At 44.3% G+C, this 27,829-nt stretch overlaps 1 protein-coding gene across 1 annotated transcript in view; it reads left to right on the top strand.

The window, feature by feature from the left end:
• PCM1 (pericentriolar material 1) overlaps positions 1-27,829 on the top strand; it is a gene marked incomplete at its 5' end in the record, with an annotated part of 3,258,627 nt that overhangs the window by 181,148 nt on the left and 3,049,650 nt on the right. Inside the window, one exon of the mRNA XM_044063494.1 lies at positions 12,547-12,656. Coding sequence (XP_043919429.1) covers positions 12,547-12,656 — 110 coding nt within the window. The remainder of the gene's footprint in view (positions 1-12,546; positions 12,657-27,829) is intronic.

Here is a 27,829-nt window from a genome sequence, read left to right as displayed (position 1 = left end):
CTTTTTAAAGAAACATTTAACCTCACTGGGGTACACCATCAACAAAAAGATATCTCACCTAGTACCCTGTCAGCAGATTGTATCCCTGGGAGCAAGCTTGAACACAACTTCCCAGATGGCATTCCTCTCTCCAGAGAAACAAGTTTATTTGACAACCTACTTCAAAATATTGTCTACAAAAATCCAGCTATCTGTAAGTAAAATACTGCATGCTATGTGGTTCATGGCCTCTTGCATTCTGCTAAATCCTTGTGCAAGACTGCATATGAGGAAACTCCACCGGTATCTTAAAAGTCTATGGTGTCAACATTCTCAAGACCTGGAAACAATGACTCCTATCATTCCTTGTCCAAGGACAGAGTTCCTTTGGTGGGCAGATGCCTGCTACCACAACAAGGGACTCCCTTTCACTCTACCCCCTGCTGCCCAAACCCTAAGATGCATCAGACTATGTATGTTGGCCTCACATGGCAGGGCAGTGCATTCAGGTCAAATGGAACCCAAGACAGATGCACCTACATATCAATCAAAAAGAAATGTTAGCTGTACGGAATGCTCTGACAGTTTTCAAAGACCATACTTTTCCAGGACAAGTATTGGTAAAGACAGAACACCACAGTTATATGTGGTACATAAACAAGCAGTGGGGAGCCCACACGTATCCCCTCTGCAGACTAGCCATGGCTCTGTGGAACACAGCCTTGATCTACCAAGTACACTTACAAGCACAATTCCTGCCATGCAAACTAAATTTACTGGCAGATGACGTGAGCAGAAATGTCATGGACCCACACAAATGGAAACTAGAGCCCAAAATATTCATCCTCTTGAACAAATGGGGGGGACTGCAGAGATAGACCTGTTTGCCTCCCCTCAGAATTACCACTTGACCAAATTCTGCACAAGAACTCCCCATAGTCAAGCTTGCAAAGTGGTTGCCCTGTCCTTTACCTGGGAAAGCCTCTCGGTTTATGCCTTTCCCCCTCTGCCTCTCTTCTCAAAGGTTCTACTAAAGATCAAACAGGACAAGCCAAGGACAATACTGATTGCACCAGACTGGCCACGCTAGCACTGGTAACCCCTCTTGCGCAGTATGTCACTGCTACAACCATGGCACCTGCCTGACCCCTTTCCTGCTGTCCCAGCAGGCAGGCCAGATTCTGCTCCCTCAGCTTCAAACCCTGAACCTTGCAGCCTGGCTAATTCCTTGAACTCTCCTCTAGCATCCCTCAGTAAGCAGGTGCTGCATGTCATTCTGGAGGCAAGGAGGCCTAGTACCATAAAAGCCTATGCTGAAAAGTGGAAAAGATACTGTTCCCTGAGCCAGGCTAAGGGGATGGGCCCAACTGTGCTCAGCTTACCTCATATTCTAGAGTGCTTAACAGAAATGCTCCACAAGGGCCTATCCTTCTCGTCAGTTAAGATTCATGCCTCTGCCATTTCAGCACATTATACTGAGCCACCCCTCTTCTCTTGCTAAAACAATTCCTTAGAGGGGCCAAGCATTTAAGACCCCCCAGAAGAGCTCCCACTCCAGCCTGGGACTATAACTTTGTATTGGAAAAGCTCACTAGCTCACTTTTCCCCCCCTTTGAGCCAGCTGCACCAGCAGAGTTGAAATTCCTTTCTTGGAAAACAGCCTTCCTTCTAGCCATCACTTCAGCAAGAAGAGTGTCTGAATTACAAGCCCTCATGGCAGGGAGAAAAACTTTCATTTTCTTCCATGCGGACAGGGTTTCCCTCAGGACTAATCCTTCCTTTATGCCCAAAGCGGTGTCTAGTGTGGCCCTAATTCAGTCCATTCATTTGCCTACTTTTTTCCCTAATCCACAAAACAAAGGGGAACGAATATTGCACTCTCTGGATGTGCACAAACAACTTAGATTCTATTTGGAGAGGACAAAGCCTCTCAGGAAATCTGAGCAGCTGCTAGTTAGGTTTGCTGCAGAGGCAGAGGTGAAGGCCATTTCAAAGCAAACCATTTCCAAATGGATAGCCCATTGCATTCATTTCTGCTCCAAGCACCATGGCAAACCTACCCCACAGGGGGATAAGATCACATTCCTCCAGGGCTGCATCTACCTCTACGGCATTTCTCAGAGGAGTCCCTACTAGGGACATCCTGGAAACTGCTATGTGGAGCTCTGTACATACCTTCACCAACCATTACCACCTGCCTATCTTTTCTAAATCCAGAGCTGGATTTGCCACAGTAGTCTTGCTGGGCTTAATAGCTGGCCCTAATGCTCTTTAACTACCTGCTCCCTTCCTTAGCTTTGGGAGTAAACCCAAATGTGAGTGATGACTGCAACAGTGAAACCCTAAGAACATTGTACTGTTGTGTACACTTACCATAAATGTAGATGTTGGAGTGTATTCACTGTTGCAGTCCTGGTTACCCTCCCTCCAGCTCCCTGACTTCTCTTGGCTGTACCTTTCCTTCTTGTTTGGTATATATTTTTTCTTGTCTATTTGCTTTTTGTTGGGGTTGTACCATATAATTGCTTCTTTTTGTGGGGGCACCTGACATCTGGGGCAAGAAACGTCGGCTGCATGTTTTATACCCCTGACAACCTGACTTCATGGAAGAAGCGACAGCATCCGGCGCAGAAATCCAAAGACATTGGTATTCAGGCTGGCTGAGGGCTACCTGCAGGCAGATAACCCAAATGTGTTGACTGCAACAGTGAATTCACTCTAACATCTGCATTTATTGTAAGTGTACACAACTGTAATTTTCCTGTAATCTGTCAAGTTTGAGAACCCTTAAAAGTCCTACAGCCGGAATCGCATGTGGTTGTAATTTTTGTGCTTTAGAAAACTCCAGCATCAACCCCTTTGACTCTTTCATGGAGGGGGTTGTTGAGAGAGAGGTGGTCAAAGTTGAAGCAGAGGTCGAGGTGGTCTGAAAATCAGAGATGTACAGGTCCCCTTCTTGGACAGGCAATACCAGTGTCACTGAAGAAGTTGCCTGATTTCAGCATTCTGAAGGCAGCAAGGGCATGTTTGTTCTTCCGCCTGCCTCTGTGGATGGCAATCTTGCTGGATTCATGAACAAAAAAGATAGTATGCAAAGGCTGCTTGATTCCCTTTTCCCATCAGCGGTTGCCAGACATCACGCAATAAAGAAAAGACATCCAAAAGATAAATTCTCTCTCTCTGAGAAGAGAGTAATCCGAGATGTCACACCAGACAAGTGGGTCAACATTTTTTTGTTCCAAAGAACAATAAGGTCTTCAGGCCTGTTTTTAGAGCTCAGTGGACTGAACCTCCATATAATAAAGACCCTCTTTCAGAATGTTCACAAATTGCATGGCAGTTGAAACAGCCAATGTATGAGGCTCTGGGATCAGTGTGTTCCCCTTCTTAGACGATTGGCTCCATTCTGCTACATAATGTTATCTAAGCCAGAGGCTACTTGCTAAAGCTATACATATCTTTGGTTATTTCTGTGAATTATGAATGGTCAGCTGTATAATCAACTCAGTTCTGTTTGTTGGATGGTCCTGTAGGCACCACAAAGTCCTTAGGGAGCCTCTTGGCAGAATGGATCCAGTTTGCCAGACTTTGTCCAGACAGAAGTCATTCTGTGCAAGAAACCATGATTTTGCAAGTCCTGGGATTGATGGGACTTTTTTTTTTTTACTTTTGGCATAATTTTTGAAAATGGTAGGGGAGGCTTGGGGGTTGTGGTTGAATTTTGTGTTAAATATTTCAAGGAGTTTAAAGTTGGAAGAGGGCCCTCATGAGGATGTTAGTGGCAGTGTTTGGTAATTTTTGTTTTTTGAGGGGGGTGGAGAGAAATTTAAGAAATTGGGGATTGAGGGCAAGTTGGAACTGTGTAAGGGTGGGTACACAGACGTAGAGTTGACAGTAGAACAAATCAGAACTTTAAAGTAATTGAGTTTATTTATATGCGAGGTTTCATTACTGCCATCTAGTGACTTGTCAGAGAAGTAAGCTAAGCTGATAGTATTCCAAACTGCTGAAGATGGGCTGTTGTGTGCATGTCAGAGTGTAAAGAGGAGGACTTTTGTCTTTATTTCAAGTTTGCAGGAGTGGCAAACTGAAGGAAAAGTTTAGCAGTTCGTGAAAAGTTGGACGGTTTTCCCAGTGCTACATGTCAGCTGCTGATGTTTTTTGTGTTTCACTCATCACATTTGGGTTTACCTGCCAGAGGTTGCCCTCAGTCGGTGCGAATACCAGAGGCTTAGTATTTCTGCGTCGGTTGCAGTCGTTCCAGGACTGACGTTAGGTCGTCAGTGGTATAAAATCAGGCAGCCGACGCCATTACATCAGTCTTTCTTGCCGAGGTGCCCGAAGCAGTTCGCACATGAGCTGGTCGGCTGATTACCCGAGTTTTCACTTCCGAATTGGTTGAACTCTTCTAAAGCTAAGTACCCCATTGGGGATCCTTTTTCTTGCTGTAACAGCTGCCAGAAAAAGTTAACAATTTTCTCAACTGTGGAAAGCAAATACCAAACCGAGACTTCCATTCTTACCGCCTCACCTGTTTAGGCCCAGACCACGATGTACCCCGCTGTTGCTTTTGTTCAACATCAGAACAAAACGTTGTTGGACCCTTATTGTAGCTAGGTATTTTTGCTCTCAGTTCTCTAATTCCGATATGGCTTCGGTAAGCCAACTGACTTCTGATTTTTCTGGAAAAATGTAAGGATGAAGACAGACTGCACAAGTCCAAAACTGCAGACGCTTCTGCTAAGCTAGTAGTCAGTTCTCCAGTCCTCAGGCGCTTTCGCAGGCCCCAATGCCTGTTTCTGTGGATTTGCAGGCCGCTACAGAGACCCTTTCGAGTCCGGTATGCTGCGACACTCTTCGACTAAGGATCCTGTGGATGTCTCTACCTTGGATGGGTCCAGAACCACTGAGCAGGCACCGGCTTCCAAGGAAGTACTTTGCACTACCGATACTAGACACAGACCGACAACTATTTTCACGTCTTCAGTTCTTTCTAAAACTACTGAGTTTCTATGGCCCAGGGTACCAACCACATGCAAAGAAAACGGCGACCCAAGCTCAGGCACCTGCTTCCTTGGCTCAATCTCAAATGCTTAAAATGGTGGAAGACCTTATTATGCTTATTAGTGGAAGCCAGGCTACCCCTTCCAAAAGAGACACTTGTCCCCAGTGGTTTTATCTGAACAAGAGTCTGACTTTGATGCATCTGAATATGAAGATATGCAACCCCTCTATGAGGATTCTGATGCAGAAGAATCCATTCCTTCTGCCTCTCCACCCGTGGATTTTTCATTTGGGGGGGAACCCTTCTTACTTTATGGGAGCATTTCCAATGGCAATGTCAAGACTATTCTCAGTTAAAAAAGGGACTCTGAGAATTCTTGCAATTACCACAGCACAGACCTTTGGTCATTCCTCCTATCCTTGATGGTTGTGGATGATGATTTTATGGAATACTGTTTGACTCCTGGCACCCTTCCTCCTGCTCCCAGGAAACCTGACTGGTATAGAGTCCCTGACCCACAAGTTTCTTTTCAAAAATCCTACTGCTGACCCAAAGGTAATCTCTCAAGGACCTAAAGGAATTAAAGCAACCTCAGCTAAGAATCCCACCCCCTCAGATAGGGATTCCCGAGCTTTAGACAGATGAGGTAAAAAAAATGTACACCTCTGCTACTCTTGCTGTTAAAGCATTACATCGTCAGTTCCACATGCTGAAATATCAGCAGCATACCCTGGAACTCGTCAAACAAAAAATATCTTCCTTTCCTGCTTGTGCAGAAAATAATTATAAGAGCTAAAGCATTCTGCAATGCAAGTAAATAAGCGCACCTTGCAGTGTGGCTTTGATGCCCTTGAAGCATCTTGCAGGGCAGCAGTCACTGGTTCTGTCCTTAGAAGGCATGCTTGGCTTAAGGAACAGACCTTGCCAGACCATGTCAAATCCAAATTATTGGATGCACCATTGAACAAAGACCACTTATTTGGCACCAATGCAGAAGAGGTCTTAAAGATGGAAGGAAAAGCTAAATCTATGCAGACAGACTTTTTACAGGTCCATCCTCTGAGCTTCAGTAGGCATTGCCCCTCCAAGCACTGGTCCTTTCCTGCCCCCTCCAGGCCAGCTCAGCCCAGACCCAGGGGAAGCAGACCCCCCAGACAGCAGCCCCAGGGAATGCAGAGATCTAAGCAATGGAATTCCTCCTCTTCAAAAACAGAGTGCAAAGCCACCCTCTTATGGTAAGAACTCACGATGAGTTTACATCTCCACCTCTTACCTCTGCCCACCTATTTGTGACCCTAGGAGGAAAACTTTCCTTCCACGCAAACAACTGGGCCACTATTGCCATCGACCGATGGGTCCTCAACATAGTATCCAGGGATACAAATGTTATTTCCACACTCTGCCAACCCCAAAAGGTTTCCCATATCTTTCTCCAAACCTGTGGGCAGAAGTCAAAAAGCAAGTCCTTTCCCTGCTTTCCATGAGGGCAATACAGCATGTTCCTGCAGAACATATAGGCCAAGGTTTCTACTCCAGACTCTTCCTGGTACCCAGAAAGAGGGCACATGGTGCCCCATCCTTGATCTATCCATTCTAAATACCTTTCTGGTGATATCAAAATTCAAAATGCTCACCCTCCAGCAGCTTCTACCAATGCTTTCCAAGGATGCTTGGTTAGCCACCCTAGACCTAAAAGAGGCCTTACCTACACATCCCAATCAGGGAACCATGCAGGAAATAGCCACGTTTCAGGGCAGGATCTATGCATTTTCAGTTCTTTGCGTTATCCTTTGGCTTATCCACTGCTCACAGAGTTTTCACAAAATGCCTGGCTCCCGCCATTGCTTTTTGCAGACAAATATTTACATTTACCCATACTTGGATGATTGCCTGATTCAGGCAGACAGGAAAAGCTGTTACAACACCTCACTTTTGTAAAGGACCTACTGACCTCCCTGGCGTATATTATCAACGAAAAGAAATCCAAACTAGTCTCCACACAAAAAATTTTATTCCTGCGAGCAAGCCTGGACACAGCATCCCAGATGGCATTCCTTACTCCAGAAAAACAAGCCTACCTGACAGGCTACTTCTCTCAACTAGCCACCAGAACCCAGTTTACTGCAAGGAAACTCCTGCAAGCTCTAGGGTTCACAGCTTCCTGCATCCTACTCATTCCATATGTCAGACTGCATATCAGTAAACTACAATGGTACCTAAAAAGCCTTTGGTGTCAACACTCTCAAGACCTGGAAACTCTCATACCAATGATACCGTGTCTAAGGAAAGATATTCTTTGGTGGGCAGCAGCTTGCAACCACAACAAGGGGCTTCCCTTCTCATAACCCCACGCCACCCAGACCCTCACTACAGACGCATCAGACTGTGCCTGGGGTGCACATTTGGATGGCAGATGCATTCAGGGCCATTAGAGCTCAAATCAAATACATCTGCACATCAAAAAGAGATGCTAGCTGTTCAGCACGCTCTGACCGCCTTTAGACCCCCTACTTTCCCCGGGGCCTCTTCTGATCAAAACGGACAACACCACAGTGATGTGGTATATCAACAACCAGGAAGGGACTCACTCTTATCCTCTCTGCAGGCTCGCCATGACCCTTTGGCGCACAGCCTCAGCCATGCAACTACATCTGCTAGCACAATTCCTGCCAGCCTCTCTAAATTCTGTGGCAGACAACTTAAGCAGAAACCTGCTAGACCACAGAACCTTCATCCTTGTAACCCAGAAATGGGGCACCCCGAAGGTTGACCTCTTTGCCTCCCTCTCCAATTATCACCTCAGAAAATTCTGCACCAGGGAACCTCAGCGAGGCCTGGAAAGTTTATGCTCTATCCATCCAGTGAGTAAACCTCTCTGTCTATGCATTTCCCCTGCTACCACTCATGTCAAGGGGACTGCTCAAAATAAGAGAAGAAAACCGAGGGCAATTCTGATTGCCCCTGACTGGCCATGCCAGCACTTGTACCCACTGCTGCACAGCCTGTCACCCCTGCCACCATAGCACCTACCTCATATCCCAACACTCTTGACCCAGGGGAATGGAGAATTCATGCATCCCCAATTGCAGAACCTCAACCTGGCTTACTCCCTGACCATCCCTCAAGCTGCCAGCCTAAGGAAACAAATCCTAGATGTGTTGTACGCAAGGCCAGGCACCCTAGCTCTAGGAAATCCTATGCTGAGAAGTGAAAAAGGTTTTGCACCTGGATCCAGGCTGAGACGGCACAGCCCTCCCTACTTCTCATCCTGGATTACCTGGCAGAGCTATTACATGGGGTCTATCCTTCTTTTCTGTTAAAATTCATGCCTCTGCCATCTCTGCTCATTACAGCACAGTGCCACCTCTCTTCTCATACCCTCTCATCAAACAGTTCCTAAGAGGGGCTAACAACTTAAGGCCACCCAGAATAGCTCCTACTCCAGCTTGGGACCTTAACTTTGTGTTGGAAAAGCTCACCTTACCCACCTTTGAACCTGCAGCTTCAACAGAGTTAAAATTTCTCTCTTGGAAAACAGCCTTGCTTCTGGACATCACTTCAGCTAGAAAAGTATAAGAGGTATGAGCACTCATGGCTGTAGAGCCCTTCATCATTTTCCATGCTGACAGAGTCTCACTCAGGACTAACCCATCTTTCATGCCTAAAGTGGTGTCCTGTGTGGATCTCAGCCAATCCATACATTTGCCCATCTTTTTCCCTAACCCACAAAACAAGGGAGAAAGGTTTCTGCACTCTAGATGTGCAGGCCATATCCAAACAGTCTCCAAATGGATAGCACCCTGCATCCATTTCTGCTGCAGATAGCACAGGAAACCACCCCAAAGGGGATCAGGAAACATTCCACCAGAGCAACCTCCACCTCTGCAGCGTTTCTCAGAGGGGTCCCACCAGGGACATCCTGGAGGCTGCAACATGGACATCTGTTCATAGCTTCAATTATTACCACCTGCCTATCTTCTCTAAATCCAGGGCAGGCTTTGCCACCACATTCTTGCAGGGCATCCTAGCCATTCCCCAGTTGTCTTGACTGCCTCCTCCACCCTTTGTCTTCAGCTTTGGGAATCAACCCAAATTTGATGACTGCAGCAGTGAAACATGAAGAACATAGTACATTTGTGTACACTTACCATAAATGTAGATGTTCAAGTTTATTCACTGTTGCAGTTCTGGTTTCCGTTCCTCCATCCCCTTTGTCTGTATGTCTCTCTCTTCCTCTCTCCTTACAGGGATTTTTTGGTATTTACTTTGTACTGGTGGTGTTCTTCCACCATAAATTGACTCCTGACAGGGCAATAAAAACTGATGTAATGGCATCGGCTGCCTGATTTTATACCACTGACGACCTGACGTCAGTCCTGGAGTGACAGCAACCGACGCAGAAATACTAAGCCTCTGGTATTCAGGCCGACTGAGGGCTACCCCTGGCAGGATAAGCCAAATTTCATTACTGCAACAGTGAATACACTCAAACATCTACATTTGTGGCAAGTGTACAGAACTGTAGTTTATGATGGTATGAGTAAGCAGTGTGTGTGTGAGAGAGAGAAAAATACGGTGCTACCTCAGGAAATTCTGGAGATGGCATTTGTACCATCTTGGGAAAGTGTCACCATAGGTTGTTTCATTCTTTAAAATGGTTATTTTCCAGCAGTTCGTTTACTTTGTGAATGAGCCTGGAAGGGTTAGTACTCTGTTTTTTGTGGCGGCTGAGGGTAGCATAGTCTACTTCTGTGCTGTAGATCAGTTAAGGAACCTTTGATTGCTCTACTTTAGATTGGCCAGTGCGATTTATTTTTTTTTTACTTGTTGTTTTGAGTGTCTGTAAAATGTCGCATTTGCATGAAGTTTAGCTTTGTACAGCAGATTTTAGCGGTGTCATGTACAGACGTAGATAACTAGAAATTAGATTTTTGCTATACAATTCCCTCTGTAAACTCCTAAATGCCTTGCTGCACACTGAGCAGCTAATTTGTGTTCAAATCCCCTTGAGCTTGACCTAGGCAGTTTAAGTAGGCTTGAAAGTAATCTTTACTCATACAGCAACCAAGCAAATCAGCTGTGAACCCTTCCTACTATCCCCCAGTAGAATAAAAAACTAGGATCCAAAGCCATGGACATTCATGGACTTCCCTGCTGTTTCTGCTGCTAGCATGGTCGATATTGGCATCTTGAGACAATGCAGCAATTGCCTCATGTTCATTGACAACCACCTAATCCTCAAACATACAAATACTGTATGCAAGAGATGTGGTTAACAGTATCCATTGAGGCAAGGCTCACACCTACAAGCACTTAAACTACTAAACGGGTTGTAAGTAGCACACGTCACCCAAATCGAATTGTACAGACCAGACTCCTAGCCCCACATATGTCTCTTTTTCGACTTTCGTCTGTTAGGGGTCGCCACAGTAAATCACCTGTCCGCTCATGATTGGCAGTGGAGTTTTTATGGTGTTGAGTTGCCAGCCCGGAGCCCAGCCTTCCACAGAAGGAACACACATGCACGCACTCACGCTTAGGGCCAATTTAGAGTGTCCAATCCACCTACAGCATGTCTTTGGGATGTGGGAGGAAACTGGAGCACCCGTAGGAAACCCATGCAGACTCTGCACAGAAGACACCCCAGCCAAGGATCGAACCAGAGAACCTCTTGCTGTGAGGCGGCAGCGCTAACCGCTGCACCACTGCGGCCACCCCATAGCCCCACATATGCTGAGGCTCTTAAATGTCATCTCCCCTAAACACAGAAACCTCCCAGGTAGTGCCACACACAGTTCCTCAGCAACCTTAAGAACACTCCACGAAAGCAACACACAACCCGATTGATAATGCCACAGCCCATGGTGTCTTTTCAATTTCTAAGCCCATAAGTCATACCACTACACAACCTTGTATCCCTTGCATAGGAGATGAATTCTTAGGCTAACTGTCCTGAAGGGCCTTTTAAGCTTAGCCAGTAATCTGAGGTCAGAATTAAACCCTTAACTTGCATCTGTGAAGTGAAGACCTTGACTATTATGCTAAATTCGTCCCCTATTGTAAGAGACACAGTCAGTCACTAGGCCTAGCAAGAAGAGAGTTGTGGTGAACTGCCAATCAGTGATTAGGATCTGTCATGTTGGTCATGTACTCAGGTCACTTCACTTTAACTATGACTCTGTTATAGTCCACATGGGTGTTAATCTGCGAAGTACCTCTCTGAACTGGGATGTAGAGCTGTCAGACTGTGTCCCTGGATGGTATGAGCCTACCATAGCATTCTGCCTTCAGTGATGATGCCACAGTATGAACAGATTGATTTTTAATAACTGGCATTCAAGGAGGACTTTTACTTTGTTTCATTATCACCATGGGAGGATATGGTTGGCAGACTACATTGCTTTGCCAAGGATAGTCACCTCTAGGCTTTCAAATATCAGTTAAAACATTGTCCTCTCCCATAGTGCCTTTTTTAGGCAGTACCAAACTGACTAACCTTCTGACATAGCAAAACCACCCAAAGGGAATCTATAGGTGTTGTTGCTTCATGTCCGGATTCTTAATAGGAAGCTCTATTCCCTCCAAGCTCTTCTCACCCTCTGTAATGCAAACATCCTTGCAGTTATTGAGACATGGTTTAAAGCCGCGGAATGCAACGTAGCAGTATAGAGCTACATTGTATTCCACAAAATTGTCAGCTACTGAACAGGCAGGGACTAAAGGTTGGAGAGGTCTCAATTTTCATCTAAAACGAGCTTACCTCAAGCCTGATCAAACAAGGTGACTCAATTAAGTTGGTCATCTCTGGCATCTTGGTGCTCAAGGGCTGTGCTTTTAAGCCATTGCCTTTAGGCTGGCTGTCATTTTTCCTAACTAACTTATTGCAAAGGGCCTCCAGTTACAAACACAGTGATCATACTAGTTGAACTGCATGAAGTCCATCTTTGATTGCTTATTCACTGCCATTTCCCATGAGTCCTGATTGCCTCCCCAATATGCAGCTGCAGATGGATTTTCCTGCGAGTTTTACCTAGTACATTTATTTTGCGAGTTTTTTATTTTAGTTTCCTGTTTTGTGGGTTGCACTTGGTGGATAAGGATTTGTGGCTGAACAAGTGAATGCTCCTTAACATGCAAGTGCAGGAGGCACATATGTTCCTGAATTGTGTGAATGAGAAAATTTGGAAATTCCAAGTTGCATAACTGGATAAAGAACTCCATTGCAGTAGGCCTCAGTAGATCACATGATACTGTTTTGATACAGTGAATCCATAACCAATATTCTTGGTGCCCTGGTGACGCACAGGACATATTTTTTACATCTTCCTTTGCTCCTGCTGTCAACAGTTTCTTTGTCACATTAACTCGTTTCTTCAGTTGAAGTGGGGTTTAAGGATCATGTTTATTGCATTGTATTACATAAATCTATGAATCAGTTATTTGTGTCTGGAATGCGTCATTTGGCAGCCATTTCATATGGCACTTGATTATAATGTGGTATGAAACTGTTGCATTCCATTTACATTTGAATTTTTGTAATCTTAACCATTTATGTTCTTCAGCTGTAACTGAAACTACTGGAAGCATTTCTGGCTTAAGTATCACTTCAGAACTGAACGAGGAGCTGAATGATTTAATCCAGCGATTCCACAACCAGCTGTGTGACTCTCAGGTAATGGAAGCATTAATGGTATAAATTCTGTTTTAGTCAGACTAAAGCAAAAGGTTCATTAACTTAAGAGAAACAATGTCAGTAAGTTGTCGTTCTTGTCTTTACAGTTTTTATGTTGTCAAGCATTATAACTTTCTTGTAGAGGGCAGTTGTGGTTCACATGTTTACTAAACCCTGATCAGTGGTTTGTGGACTAAAATTGGTTTAGGTTAGGGTTAGAGAAATGAAAAGGCCAAGTTTAGGAATTGGGCATCTGTAAAGGGCCAGAAGAATGAAAATAAAATAAGGTGATTGCATTTTTGAGAGCTACATTTCATGTATGGCTGTGTGCTGCATTCAGAAGTACTTGCCAACAAAATGATGAGTAATGTTTTGTATTTGAAAGCAGGATTACTTAGAGATGGGATCATTTCTGTTGATGTCATGTAATAATTACTGGTGTTCATTAATGGTTATGCATCCCAGAAGATAAGACATGTCTGCCCTGCTGAAGTCAGTGATATATTTTGACTCCAGCAGAGTAGGATTGTCCGCCTTTATCTTCGGGGATGCAGCCATTGTCAGTGTTACCTGAAAATGCTCCTATGTTGTACAGTTTAGCAAGTTTACATCTGTGCTGGTACAGCTGTAGAAAACAGGAGTTAGAAACGAGCAAATGGACCTAAGCAGCAGGTGATCAGTAGCAGCATATTTGGAGATGTTTTGAAGAAAATAAAACTCCTAGCTGAAACATTTTATATTTGAAAGCAGAAAGCTTGCTCACAAATGTGAATACCAGAGACATTTCAACAGAAATTGCTTTTCCTCAAAGTTCACTTGAGCTGCCTCAGACTACTGTGTGGAAAAGGAATTTCTCTTGGGTTGCATTTCTCATTTTCTTGCTTGATTGAATTGTGCATTTATTTGCATTGTTCAAAGTTCATTTTTCCTTGTATATTAAATGTTCTGGTTAGGGAAAAAAAAGAAAGATGTCTTTTGGTGAGGCAGGAATATGTTTAAGAATTTTCTCACTGTCTTACTGTTTTGTTCTTTAACCCAGTGGTTTTCCAGGTAGCTGCCCTCACAAAATCATCCCTATTTTGCTCTTAATTTTGATGTATGCTGTTTGTGCATTCTGCTAGTTAACTAATTTAAAAAAAGCGCTACTTGTCACATTGGAGTCCCAGTCTACTTTAGGGTCGTCATTCACCAGTCTTTAACTACCTGATTTTTTAAGGTAGTGTAGTAAATTGTGATGTTTACTGACAAATTGTAACACAGTACCTAATATATCTTTCAGAAATGCACTCAAATGGGAGACTAGTGTTGCCATCCCTCCCACAGTCAGTAAGCAGCACTACAGCAAGACTCCTGCACAGGTAGAAAGTAAAGACGTTCTTGCCTAAGCTTCCAGGTTGCTGAGACGTTCCACTAGCTTACCTCATCCATTTAGCTAACAACAGTAATGCCCCATCTACTGTTATGAGGGTGGGAACAGCTCTTTAGGTACTGTAGGCCTGTAGCACATCCCAGAAATGCCTTGGTCCTGATGACTCCACTGTGAAACAGATGCGTCACTCACTAAATTGACAAAAGATAAAATAATAGCTGCCTTATGGTGCTAGAATCGAGGATGTCACTAAGGTCCATTAGTTCCCGTCCTAGCTGTAGTCTAAATGGTACCTGTGATCTTCACAGGATCGATGGTCCACTCTGATCTTCCACTTCTGGCTAAGTCCCCTTTGGGGAACTTTTCTACCGAGAAATTATATTTTTCTGTTTTTTGACAGGAATTGGGACCATTTTTCTTTAAGAATACCAGCAATTTACTGTGACATTCTAGTGGAAGTGTCTTATCAAATGAGCTAGATTTAGTAGCTGGCATCATTTAACTACGTCTGAAGAACGTTTTTGTGAAAAAAAGTGTTGATTTTGTACTTTTTAAGTGAATTGAAGGAAATGCATCTTCAAAAGGAATTTTAAGTGTATTTTGATGCGCATGTCCACTTCTTTACAAATTGCCTTCATGTTCGCTTAATTTCCTTAGACTTTCTGTGAAAGGGGACTTCTGAATTGTAGAGGACTGAAGTTTTTCTTGTGCATTTACCTTTCTGATATTTGGGGGTGGGGGTTGTGTTGGGAAAATTTATGACTGCTTTTGAGCATGAGCAACAATTTCCTTCCAACTGACTAATTCTAGCATTTGTTTACCGACAAACAGGATTCTCCCGTGGCAGGAACATGGATACCCTTTCTGGTTCTCCAGTTCCTCCTCCTGGTGTACCTAAAAAGAAACAAATTAAAGAGCCCTACCTGCACAACAGGCTCAGTCTGTACCTCAGCCATTAATGAATAACTTTGCAGTGGCCAGTGCTTGCGTCTCAGACCACTCACTAGTTTCCTCAGGGACCTGCCTGATGAAGTCTGATCTTCCACCATGGACGGGGGTTAGCCATGCCCTCTGCCGATGTTCCAGTATCAGTAAAGGGCATAAGAGAACCATCTTCTTGGTTATGGATGTTTCCCTGGGAAGTTCTTCCCAGAGTGCCTATGGGTTGGTGTCATCCTTCACTTGGTCTCCTAGAGATGTCCCTAGATTTAAAGAAACAAAAGGTTAGACATTTTTCATCTAAAGACATTGTGTTTAAAGATAAACAATAAAGGGTAAACTCTTAGCCAAGGTAGGCTATGTATTACAAGTTTTGAATCCTGTGGAACACCAGGAAAATTCAGACTTGATTCTTAATGCTACAAATCCTGGGGAAGGTTTCAATGGATTCTGGTAATGACGGTCATTCCCATTACCAAAGAAGCCTCCACCATCTTGCCTGTATGACTACCTCCCTTTAGCCCTCACCCCTCCACAGTGATGAAGTGCTTTGAAAAGCTGGTCAGAGACACCATTACATCTGGGCTGCCTGCTGATCTTGACCACTTGCAGTTTGCTTACCAAGCAAACCGCTCTATGGCAGATGCCATCTCTCTAGCACTCCATCTATCCTTGGAACACCTCGAGAATAAAAACACCTACGCGAGGGTACTATTCATTAACTTCAGCTCTGAATTTAACAGTCGTCCCTCTTCATCTGGTAATGAAGCTACTCCAACTAGACATCAGCACTCCACTTTTTAACTGGATTCTTGATTTTCTCAGACAGTGTGTGCAGGAAATAACTCCTTGGATATCGTCACTCTTAGCATTGGAGTCCCAGATGTAAGTATCTTGCTGTTCACAGTTGTACAGCCAGGTGCAGTACAAACCACATCACCAAGTTTGCTGATGACATGATGAAACAGGGTATAGAGATGAGGTGGAACAATTGATGACCTGGTATGGAAATAACTTGGCACGAAACATAAAGACGAGATAATTGTGGACTACAGGAAAAATCGCATGAAACGTTCTCCCTTTACCATCAATGGGGAAGCAGTGGAAAGCGTGAGAAGCACAAAGTTTCTGGGAGTGCACATTGATAACGACTTGTCGTGGAACACCAGTACAAATGCCATAGTCACGAAGCACACCACTGATTGCACTTTTTGAGAAGGCAGAGGAGAGCAAATCTTCCATCGACCATTCTCACTAGCTTCTACAGAGGTACTATAGAAAGTATCCTGATGAACAACCTCATAGTATGGTATGGAAGCTGCTCTACCTCTTAACGCAAATCCTTCTATATAGTGGTGAAGACAGCTGAGAGTATCATAAAGACCACCTTACCATCTGTTTATGACTTGTAGTTATCCAGATGTCTCTGCAGGGACAGACGAATAATTAGACTGCACTCACTCTGCTTACAGACTGTTCCTGCATCTGTCATCCAGAAAGTGCTTCCAAAGCATGCGTTGCAGAACTACGAGATTCAGGAACAGCTTTTTCTCTAATGTCCTCAGGCTGCTGAACTCTAGTAACAACTATGTTCCATGATGGCCATCTGGGTCAGCAGAAACTGTAGTAGCTGTTACATTGTGCATTAACCTGGTTACCCGTCTCATCTAATACTTAGTGCAATATTCACCATGAATATTAACTTACAAGCCATGTAGAGCAGTAGCAATGCAACAAAATCTCTTCTTTCAGTGAAATACAAGTTAAGAATTCGTAAATTAACCATAGTGCAGTACTCTAATGTTCACAGTGCAATATGTAAATGTCTCTCTGTGCAAGGATCAATGCAGTGTCTTAACCAAGTACTAAAGTCTCATGCAAGTAAGTGGTCACTGTGAAAAGTGTTTAAATGTGTTTCTAATTATGTGCGGTATTAGTCTGTCTACCTGCATGTATGTGATGTAATAGCTCTACCCTTGATGCCCTAGTCCAACCTCCAGTACCTCAGATCTCATTTGGCGCCATCATGCACAGGTGTAGGATCCTTCTCTCCTAGCATCTGCAGTTTTTTTGGTCTTTCTAAAGAAAGAAGTTTATATTTTTTCTGTCTTAACTTCTTTCTCTTGTTATAACTCCTCCCTAGTCGTTCCTTTTTTTCTTACTAATTAAATAGTAAATTCTTCCAAGTAGCATTGTTGGTATTGTCTGTGCCTCTCTTTTCAATAGGGTAATTTTTTATACCATTGCTGGCATTCTGTCTTTATTAAAAAAAATAAATAAATTTAAAATAATAAAACCTATTTTTATTATTTCACTACATTTCCTGTTGTGCTGTCATGGCTGATAAGCTAATGGGTTTTAAAAAATGCACTTGTGGGCATAAAATCACTAACTCTGATGCCCACAAGGAGTGCGTTTACTGCTTGGGGCCAAGTCACTTGAGTTGCTCAGTTTGCACAGCCTTTAATTATCGTGTCTTAGCTGACAGGAGAAGCAATTTAGTCCTCAAGGGTTTGATTCATCCATCTTCAGGGGTCTCAAACCCCCAGTAAGTCATCAAAAGGTCCATCGGTAAATTGTTGGATCTGAAACATCATACAGGGGATCTTAAGCCCTCAAATCTGAAACCTTTGTATCCGATCGTGATGTCTGCTAGTCTGATCATTTAAGTTATGGATCCTAAGCCTTTGGATTTGAAGCCTAGTACTTCATACACTCTCAGGATTCTTTCTCCTGCATTCCTCATTGATCCTGTTTCCCCTAGGCTCCATTCTCCATTCATGCAAACTCCCAAAAAAGTGCTCTACCTCAGTCGACCACCTTATCCCTCAGGTCCTCCAGAAGTCTATCCGAAGCGGCCATCTATAGGATGATATGGAAGTTCCTCAGAGCTCAGATCTAAATGGGGGTTGTTTTAGTTCTGTCCCCTATTGGATTTGTGAGTTTTCCAGCCATTGCTCAGTGTTGTCTCCTTCAATCCAATACTTGGTTTTGGAGCCCCCAGGATCTGTCAGCTGTGAGAGTTCTGGATTCCTGTCCAAGCAGAATTACTACTTTGACAGCTTCCCTAACCAGTTCTATTCCTATGCCTTCAGATTGGATCAGAGTGGGTCCCATAGCCAAAGGATCTGTGCTGGATCCGTGGGGCCGGGATCTACTTCGATGTTGTTAGATCCATCCCTGCTCCTTGAAGACTTGGCGCTGGACAGCTTGGGTCTGGTTCTCTCTTCCAGGCATGGATCAGGTCAGAGTTGTGATCTACCCGTACTGGAACACTGGGCTCCGGTGCAGGTGGCCACAACTTCTCCGGGTCTTCTTTAGAGATTTGGTCAGTTACCCATTGGATCCCACCCCCTATCTCCTGTTTGTTTCTGAGCTCTCAGTCTATTAGGCCTATTCCACAGGGACAGCCAGTTTCACCTAGCTTCCAGTCAGTTGCTGTAGAGGAGCTCCCCTTTACTTCTGATACTTCACCCAAACACCCCCCTGAAGAGGCCCATCGGAAGAGGATATGCAAGAGGAGGCACATTCCCAGTTGGACTCTCTTACTGAAGATAATGATTTTGAGGAAGGAGGAGAGTTCCTCAGATCACCTGATGGTGTCTCCTTTGGAGACTTATTGGAGATCCTTAGACAAAAGATAGTTGGTGTTTCGATTCTCCTCCAAAGGAGTCAATATTTTTAGAGGCTTTTGGTTTTGGCATATCTACGTTTTCGGTGACCCCTCCCCCTGCAGATGAGCTTATTGATCTGGTCTATCAATGGGCATGGAAGGAGCTGAGTCGCCTGAACAAGTTCTTAGTCCCTCCAGAAGATAAACCCCACTGAAGCATAGGAGTCTCAGTAGATGCAATGGTTGGGAGGCAGCCACCAAAAAGGAGCTAGCTGAGCAAAGTTTCTCTGTCCAACCCACCCCCCAAACAGAGTCTAGGGCACTGGACACATTTGGAAAGTATATTTGCTTCAGCGACCTTTGACCTGAGGTCTCTGACCCACCTGGCACACTTTGAGGCTGACAAAAGAGCTCTCTGAGTCCAAGTCTGCAGAGGATTTAAAAAGCTCATCATCTCAGCTGGCCATTCTCTTGTCAATTTTCAAGTACTAAAGTCTATCATGCAGCAGAAGGTGCCTCATGGGCAGCCAGTTTAGGCATTGCCATAGGGAGACATGCTGGATGTGGCATTGCAACTTTGCGGAGCCTTTCAAGGTGTCTTTCATCAATGCTTCTTTTGATGGAATTTCTTTGTTGGGTCCTTCTGTGAAAGAAACCCTTACTCGCAGTGAACAGGAAGGAAAGACCCTGACTGCCATGGGAACCAAGTTTTCTACCCCTCAACAAACTCTGTAGAAATCGGAGAGATGTTAAGAAAATGTGGACCTGATGTCCTTTTCATTCTTCCTCACTGATGTATCTGATCTGAGACCTGTCTGCTGCATTTTTAAAACTCAGGATCCTAGTCTCAAGCTCCCCCCTCTTCCTGTAATGCACTACACCTCCCCTAACTCCACAGATCTCATTTGCCACTGTTGTGGGTTAAACAGAGAAATCTGAATCTCGAGCTGTGAGAAGATTTCTTTATCTTAATCTAAATCTAGCTTGTTCTTGCCTAATTCATATGTTTTTTTTCTTTCCTCCCTCTGTAGTCACTTGTGCTAGAGATGTTGCGTTCCATTTCTCATAAAATTGTGGTTTTATAGCAAATCATTGCAAGTGATCAAAGTTGGAAGTCGGAAAATGATACTTTCAGTTCTGATTTTCATACCCTTCAGACAGTTCATGCTAATGCACTTCCTGTTAGTCTGTCAGCTTTCTAATTTTGTAAAAGCATTTTTTTTTTTTTTTATAAAAGTATCCAGATTTTTTTTTCACTCTGAGGTTGAAAGGTATGTCTCTGGTGCACCTGTTACAGTCCAGCTGTCGTTTTTCAGCCTGCATATACTCTTGACTTGGTTTTACGTTCATCTGAGGTAGTGCAGAGCTTTGGCAGTTGTAAGGGGTAGACACGCTGCTTTCTTTTTTTTCTGCTGCCAGCTTTTTTGCGGAATGCTTTATATTTTTACATAATGACAGACTTATTCTTCAGGTAACTCCTGGTAATGTAAACATGTTAATCTGATGTCAATTTTCATTCTGTCTTCTACTGATGGGTTTGGATTTGACTCTGTCATTGTAAAACCTCGTGGCAACCTTGAACTCTTGAGCTTCTCCCTTACCTAGAATGCACCACCCCATTACCTTTGATATCTTTTTCTGCTTCCAGCGAAAAGGCATGATCTGTTCTCTCGAGCTTGGGTGATAAGTAACCTTAAAAAACTTAAATTTTTGTCTTTAATTACTTATAACCTTTTTTAGATTAAGGTTTCTGTCACCTGATTAGATGTTCTTCATCTCACATTGCTGCAGTCCTAACACTTGGGTAGTCCGCTGTCCACGGTCGGCCCGAATATCAAAGTATAAGGCTGACGTCGGTCAGGGCGCATTTAACTGACGTCAGGACGTCAGGGTACAAATGCGCATGACCGGCGTCATATCCTCAGTCTTTTTTGCTGCATGGTCCGATGCAGAAGCAGCTTTGCAAGTGCCGGTTGGCGTTCTGAGATTTTTCTATTTAGAAGTTTCAGACAGAGTTCAAAGTTGGCTAAGTACCCCGTTGGGGAATATTTTTGTTTTTTCTTGCCTCAGTCATTTACCGGATGTCAGAAAAAGTTAATAATTCTGTTTCTTGTGGGAAACAGATACCGCATAGAGATTATCATACTTTGTGTATTCCTTGCTTAGGGCCTGAGCACGACGTTGTTGGCTGTCGCTCTTGTGCTAGATTTAATAAACGCACTATAAAGAGAAGGTTGGATTGTGCAAGGTTAGTCTTTGGGAAGCGGTGCAATTATAAAATGCCGTTGGATGCTCCGACGCCGCTTCTCAAGAAGCGCAAGGACAAGACAGTTAGGCCTAGGCTAGAAGAACCGTCTGTGCCGGACGCCGGTGCTTTAGAGGTGTCGGTGGAGCCGCTGGCTCCGGGAGATTTCTTTGTGTTCACAGAGTGAAACTTTATTATTGCAAGATGTGGCCTCTCAGGAGGCAAGTCAGGCTGAGGGGCTTCTCAGGTTACTATACTCCCCTCCCTTCCTAAGGTGGTTAGGCCCTCTCCTTCTGTTACTAAGGCTTCTCCCAGGGGCAGGCCAGGTTTAGCTTCAGTTGGTGTTACCCCTAGCTCTTCAGGTACTATGCCCAAGAAGCATATGCTTAAAATGGCAGAAGATTTGATTACTTTGATTAGGGGTTCTATGCCCCCTCCTGCTAAGAGACCTAGGGTGGAGCCTGGGCTGGGGGGTTTTGAGCAAGCTTCAGATGTTTCAGAGTCTTCGGCTGAAGACTTGCAGGAGTACTCTCCTTATTCTGATTCTGATGTGGATGATTCTACTCCTTCTGCTACTCCTGAGAATTTTTCTTTCACAAACTCTTCATTCCATGAGGGAGCATTTTAAGTGGGAAGGTCAGGACTTCTCTGATTCCAGGAAAAGGCTTAGGGAATTTCTGTTTTTACCCCAGCATAGGCCTTTGGCTATACCTCCTGTTTTGGATGTAGTGGAAGATGTTTTTACAGAGGCTTCTCTTAATCCTGATTCTTTGCCTCCTGCTCCTGTTAAGCCGGATAGGTATTACAGGGTGCCTGACGTTCACAAGTATCTTTTTAAAAGTCCTAGGGCAGACCCAGAAACGGTTAGCCAGGGGCCTAAAGGTGTTAAGGCTTCTGTTGTTAAGAATCCGGTTCCTACAGATAAGGAGGCTAGGGCTTTGGATAGATGGGGTAAGAAAGTTTATACTTCTTCCACTCTTGCTATGAGGGCTCTGAATTGCCAGTTTCACATGTTGAAATACCAAAACTATCTCCTTTCACAATTGAAGTCTAAGGTTGATGCTCTGGCAGTTGGTATTGATTGTAAAGAGTTGCAAGATTTAGTCCATGTTTCTGAACAGGTGGGTAAGCATTCTTTGCAATGTGGTTTTGATGCTGTACAGGCCTTGTCTAGGGTGGCTGCCACTGGGACTGTTCTTCGCAGGCACGCCTGGCTGAGGGATCAGAATTTGTCTGAACATGTTAAAACAAGGATTTTAGATGCTCCTTTACAATCTGACGTGTTGTTTGGGCCTCCTGTTGAGACAGTCTTAAAGAAAATGGAAGACAAGGCTAAGTCTATGCAGACTGTTAAAGATTTTTTGCAAGTCCAGCCTCCAAGGTTTAGTAGAAATTGGCCTACTAAGGGGTGGACGATCCTTCTTATGATTCCCAGTCTAGGGGTAGATCTAGACGTGGTAAGGGCAGAGCTCAGGGCTCTTTCCGGCCTAGAACAGGGAGTTCTCCTGCACAGGCTTCGGTGAGGGCAGGGGTCAGTCCTTTCGTAAACAGACCCAATGACCTACCTTTTCAGCTGCCAGAGCCTGCTCGTCTGGCAGCACCTTTGGGAGGAAGGTTGGCACTCTTCAAAGAAAATTGGAGTTTAATTACCCAGGACAGATGGGTATTGGATATCATACACCACGGCTACAGGTTTTATTTCCATACCTTACCTCCTTTCAGAGGCATGCCAGACGTTCCTCCTCAACAAAGAATAGAGGCTCACAGACAGGTTTCTCTGTTGCTCCAACTAGGGGCCATACAGCCGGTCCCTCTGCCAGAAGTGGGCCTAGGATTTTATTCTCGCCTGTTCCTAGTACCAAAGAAGGGGAACACGTGGAGACCAATTTTGGATTTATCTATCCTCAACACTTATCTGGACATTCCCAAGTTCAAAATGTTGACGTTGCAGCAGCTTTTACCTCTGCTGGGCAAAGATCATTGGATGGTAACTTTGGATCTCAAGGAGGCTTACCTTCATGTTCCTATCCGACTCAGTTGCAGAAAGTATCTGCGTTTTCGAGCTGGGACTTCTCACTATCAGTTCTCTGCATTGCCCTTTGGCTTATCTACTGCGCCCAGAGTGTTCACGAAAGTTCTGGCTCCAGTGATAGCTTTCTTCAGACTAAAAGGAATACAGATCTATCCTTATTTGGACGACTGCCTGATTCTGGCTCAAGGAAGGGAAGAGCTTCTTCATTTGGAGTATGTGATAGCAGTGCTAAGATGCCTAGGGTATTCTGTGAACGAAATAAAGTCCAGTCTAGTACCCTCTCAAGACATGTGCTTTCTGTGTGTGAGACTGAATACAGCAGCCCAGATGGCCTTTTTAACCCCGGACAAACAAAAGAGTCTATCCCTTTACTTTCGTCAACTATCTCATCAGTCCGGGCTGACTGCAAGGACAGTCCTTCAAGCCTTAGGGTTCATGGCATCTTGTATTCTGGTGCTTCCCAATGCCAAACTGCATATGAGGAAGCTACAATGGTATCTCAAAAATGTATGGACACAGCACTGCCAGGATCTGGACACTGTCATTCCAATAATACCTTGCATTCAGAAGGAATTTTTGTGGTGGGCTCAGGAATGTCACCTAAACAAGGGACTCTCTGTGACCCGGCCAGAGGCAAGTCAGATTTTAACGACAGATGCCTCAGACAAAGCTTGGGGAGCTCATCTGAATGGAAAATGGATACAAAACAAGTGGCCTGTCAGACTACTACATCTACATATCAACATGAAGGAGATGTTAGCAGTCCAGTTTGCATTAATAGCTTTCAAGGAATTCCTTCTTCCAGGACAGGTGTTGATTCTAACAGACAACACAACTGTCATGTGGTACATCAACAAGCAAGGGGGAACGCATTCTTATCCTCTATGCAGGCAAACAATGATTTTGTGGGAGACTGCTCTGTTTACAGCTCAATCTTCAGGCAAGGTTTCTGCCAGGAGCACAGAACTCCTTAGCAGATGTGTTGAGCAGACAATTATGGATCCCCACGAGTGGAAATTGGATCCTCATGTATTTCAGAAATTGACAGTGTCATGGGGAACTCCAGACATAGATCTGTTCGCTTCTCCACTAAACCATCAGCTGCCAAAGTTTTGCACAAAAAGGTTTCATCCCACAGCTTGGAAAGTGGATGCTCTTTCTTTCAATTGGAGCAATCTTCATGTGTATGCCTTTCCACCTCTGCCTCTCCTCCCAAAGGTACTTCTGAAGGTCAGACAGGACAAGCCAAGGATGATTTTAATAGCTCCAGATTGGCCTCGACAGCACTGGTACCCCTTACTGAGAAGTCTAGTACGGAAGCCTCCATGGCCTTTGCCTTCGATTCCACACCTGTTGTCACAGGAAGACGGCCATTTGCTCAATGTCAAACTTCACTCTCTTCACCTAACAGCCTGGCATATTCTGTTTTGAGCCATACAGGGTCTCATCTTCCACAACAAGTTTTGAATGTGATTTTGGAAGCTAGAAGGCCTAGTACAAGGAAAGTGTACGCAGATAAATGGAAGAGATTTTTATTTTGGAGTGCAGCAAAGGATTTTGATGTTTCTGAGCCTAATTTAAGTGTGGCTCTTCAATATCTTACTGAGTTACTGGACAAAGGTTTGTCCTTCTCTTCTATTAAAGTTCATGCTGCAGCAATTTCAGCTCACTATGATTGCGACCCACCATTGTTTTCTCATCCTTTGTTCAAGCAATTTCTTAGAGGGGCAAAGAATATCAGACCCCCACGAAGAGCTCCTACTCCTGCTTGGGATCTCAATTTTGTGTTGGAGAAACTCACTCTACAACCTTTTGAGCCTGCAGCTACTGCTGAGTTGAAATATTTATCATGGAAGACTGCTTTTTTATTGGCCATTACCTCTGCGAGAAGGGTTTCTGAATTGCAGGCCCTTATGGCAGTTGAGCCTTTCTTGATTTTCCATAAGGATAGGGTTTCATTACGTACTAATCCTTCCTTTATGCCTAAGGTGGTTTCTAGTGTGGCTTTAAACCAGACTATTCATTTGCCTACTTTTTATGCAAATCCCCAAAATAAAGGGGAAGAGATTTTGCACACTTTGGATGTACACAGGCAGTTACGTTATTATTTGGACAGAACTAAAGGGTTCAGGCAGTCTCAGCAGTTGTTTGTTTCTTTTGCTTTGAGTTCTCAGGGCAAGCCTGTGTCAAAACAAACTATTTCTAAGTGGATTGGGTTTTGCATTGCTTTCTGTTATTCCCATCATGGCAAGGAGGTTCCAGCTGGGATTAGGCCTCATTCCACTAGGGCTACTGCCACTTCCACAGCTTTTTTGAGGGGAATGGCAACCAAGGATATTTTAGAGGCAGCTACTTGGAGTTCTGTGCATACCTTCTCTAGGCATTATCACCTGCCACTTTACTCTAAGTCCAGGGCTGGTTTTGCCACTGCGGTTTTGCAGGGCATTTTGGCAGCTCCTGCTTCCTTATAGTTAGCCATCCTCCCTTATCTCTGCTTTGGGATTCTACCCAAGTGTTAGGACTGCAGCAATGTGAGATGAAGAACATAGTACAGTTTTGTACCTACCATAAATGTAGATGTTCGAAGATCCACATTGCTGCAGTCCAATTACCCATCCTCCTTCCGCTCTGTACTTGGAGGTGGTTGTGTGGGTTGGGTTGTACATTTTGTGTGTATTGTATCTATTGTACATATTGTTAGTGCGAGGGTGGTTGGTTATTTGTTTGCTGTCTTTTGGTTTTGACCTTTCTTTTTAAGGTCTTCTGACATCTGGGGCAAGAAAAGACTGAGGATATGACGCCGGTCATGCGCATTTGTACCCTGACGTCCTGACGTCAGTTAAATGCGCCCTGACCGACGTCAGCCTTATACTTTGATATTCGGGCTGACCGTGGACAGCGGACTACCCAAGTGTTAGGACTGCAGCAATGTGGATCTTCGAACATCTACATTTATGGTAGGTACAAAACTGTACTTTTTTCTCCCTTACCCTTCCAGCAAGTTTCTGTTTTTTTCTTTCCCTTTTACCATTCGCAGTGTTTCTGTTACTATTGTTAGTAATCTTTCTTCTACAGCTATCGTAGTCTTGAATACCATTGTTGGTACTTTATTTCCTCCTTTCCTTTCTGTTTAAAAAAAAATACTTGGATTGTATTTCTGTTCCTTTTGCTGTTTTTGTAGTTGTGCTTGTTCTTTCGTTTTGTGGTGATAGGTGACAGAGAAGAGCCTGGTTGGGTTAAAAAAAATATGGGAAATGGGGTCAGAAGATCCATATACCTAAACTGCACACCTTGTATTTTTTTTTAGGTCCTCTCCACCTCCAGGAGGATTGCACTGTCTGCCACACTTTCAACCCTAGGACATTGGTAGATCGCAGAAACTTATTCTAAGGGGATTTTGCCTTTTTCCTGTGATAAAAGCTATATCTGGACGTTCCAAAGGGAAAAAAAACTAAAAAGACAGCTATGACTTCTCTGAGCACCTTTTATGCATCCTCCAGGTCCCCGGGAAAAAATCAATAAAAATTCTACAGTATTTTCGGATCATATAAAGAAGAACCCATAATTATCAGATCCATCCCTTTCTTAGGATTCGCCCAAGTTCAAATATAAGCCCTTGGATCCAGTGTCGTCTTCGGATCAGAAGTCTCTGAGTAGTAAAGATTCATCAGCTCTGAAGACATCAGATCAGATATCCTCTTTACCGATTTTGCCTAAGACGAGGTCCTCTCCTTTGGCGAACCTGGTTCCATCTAGATGGCCTTCCCCCTTTTAGAAAGACCAAAGTCTCCATCAGCTCTATCCACCCCTTCATCGAGAAGTCTCTTCAAAGAAGATGTAGAAGGCTAGTAAGAAAGATCCTCTTGGCACAGTCTGCACTTTCCTCTGCTCCTACCCCATCGGGTTGGGAGGTCTACGCATCCACTACTCCTCCTCTACCACTTTCTCCTGTAACTCCTATCCATGTTTCAGAGCCCTTGGATCCAAGTCACTCAGATTAGAGACTTGCTCCGAGTTCTTTGGTTCAGTTAGCTCTGGAGAGCTCTAGCAGCTGATTCTACCCAGTTGGGTCCGAGGTGCTGCAGTCGACTCAGAGGGTTTTGGAGCAGTCTCTGCATCTCAAAGCCTTGGCAGTGGTTAGTTCTGGTCCAACTTCAGTCTCTGGGCAGCTGTCCTTGAAGCAGGGCCGGGACTAGTGATCATTGACTTGGCCTCTCTGATTCGTGTCCTTATCCAGGACGATCTGCCTTCAGGATTTGGGAAAGAGCTCTGTCTGCACCTCAGAGGCAGGCGATTCCTCCCCCTTTTGATCCTATGTCTTCTGTACTGCCTGTGTGCCTTAAGTCATAGCGATCCTTTTTATAAAACCCCAGGCTTCCCAACAGGGTATCCCCTCCTCTTCTGATATCTCCCTGGAGTACCCCACAGAGGAGGTCCCTAAGAAGAGGACGTGCAAGCTAGTAGTACATCAATTCCCCTGAATCAGTCGCCGAGGACTCAGATTTTGATGAGTGTGAAAGGTCCCCATGTTCACCTCCTGAGGATACCTTGTTCAAGGGTCATCCTAGAGATCCCGAAATGCTGGTGGCTAGAAGTCCAGCAACCTTCATTGGAGGAATCTGTACTACTAGAGGCTTTTGGTACCGTCCCATTTACTACCTGGGTGGTCCTGCCCGCTGATGAACTCCTTGAGTTGGTCTTGCAGTGGGCATGGAAGGAACCTGACTTTGAGTCCATTCCCAAGAAACCAGATAAGATTGACTTCTCCAGAGTCTAAACCGTTTTGGTCAAAAGGTCCTCCTGTTGATACCATGGTTGTGGTGGTGGGCACTAGAAAGGAATTTGCTGATGAAAGTACCTCTGTACAGCCTCCTGACAAGGTGCCGCGAGTGATGGACAGATTTGGGAAGCGTGTTTAGGCTTCAGCGATCTTTGCCTTAAGGTCTGGGAATCACTTGGTACATTTTACTAGACT

Source organism: Protopterus annectens, chromosome 2.part1, assembly GCF_019279795.1.
Source record: "Protopterus annectens isolate FY-2018-M chromosome 2.part1, PAN1.0, whole genome shotgun sequence".
Taxonomy (NCBI): domain Eukaryota; kingdom Metazoa; phylum Chordata; order Ceratodontiformes; family Protopteridae; genus Protopterus; species Protopterus annectens.
The sequence above is the reverse complement of the archived record's forward strand: the minus strand, read 5'-3'. Positions and strand labels throughout refer to the sequence as shown.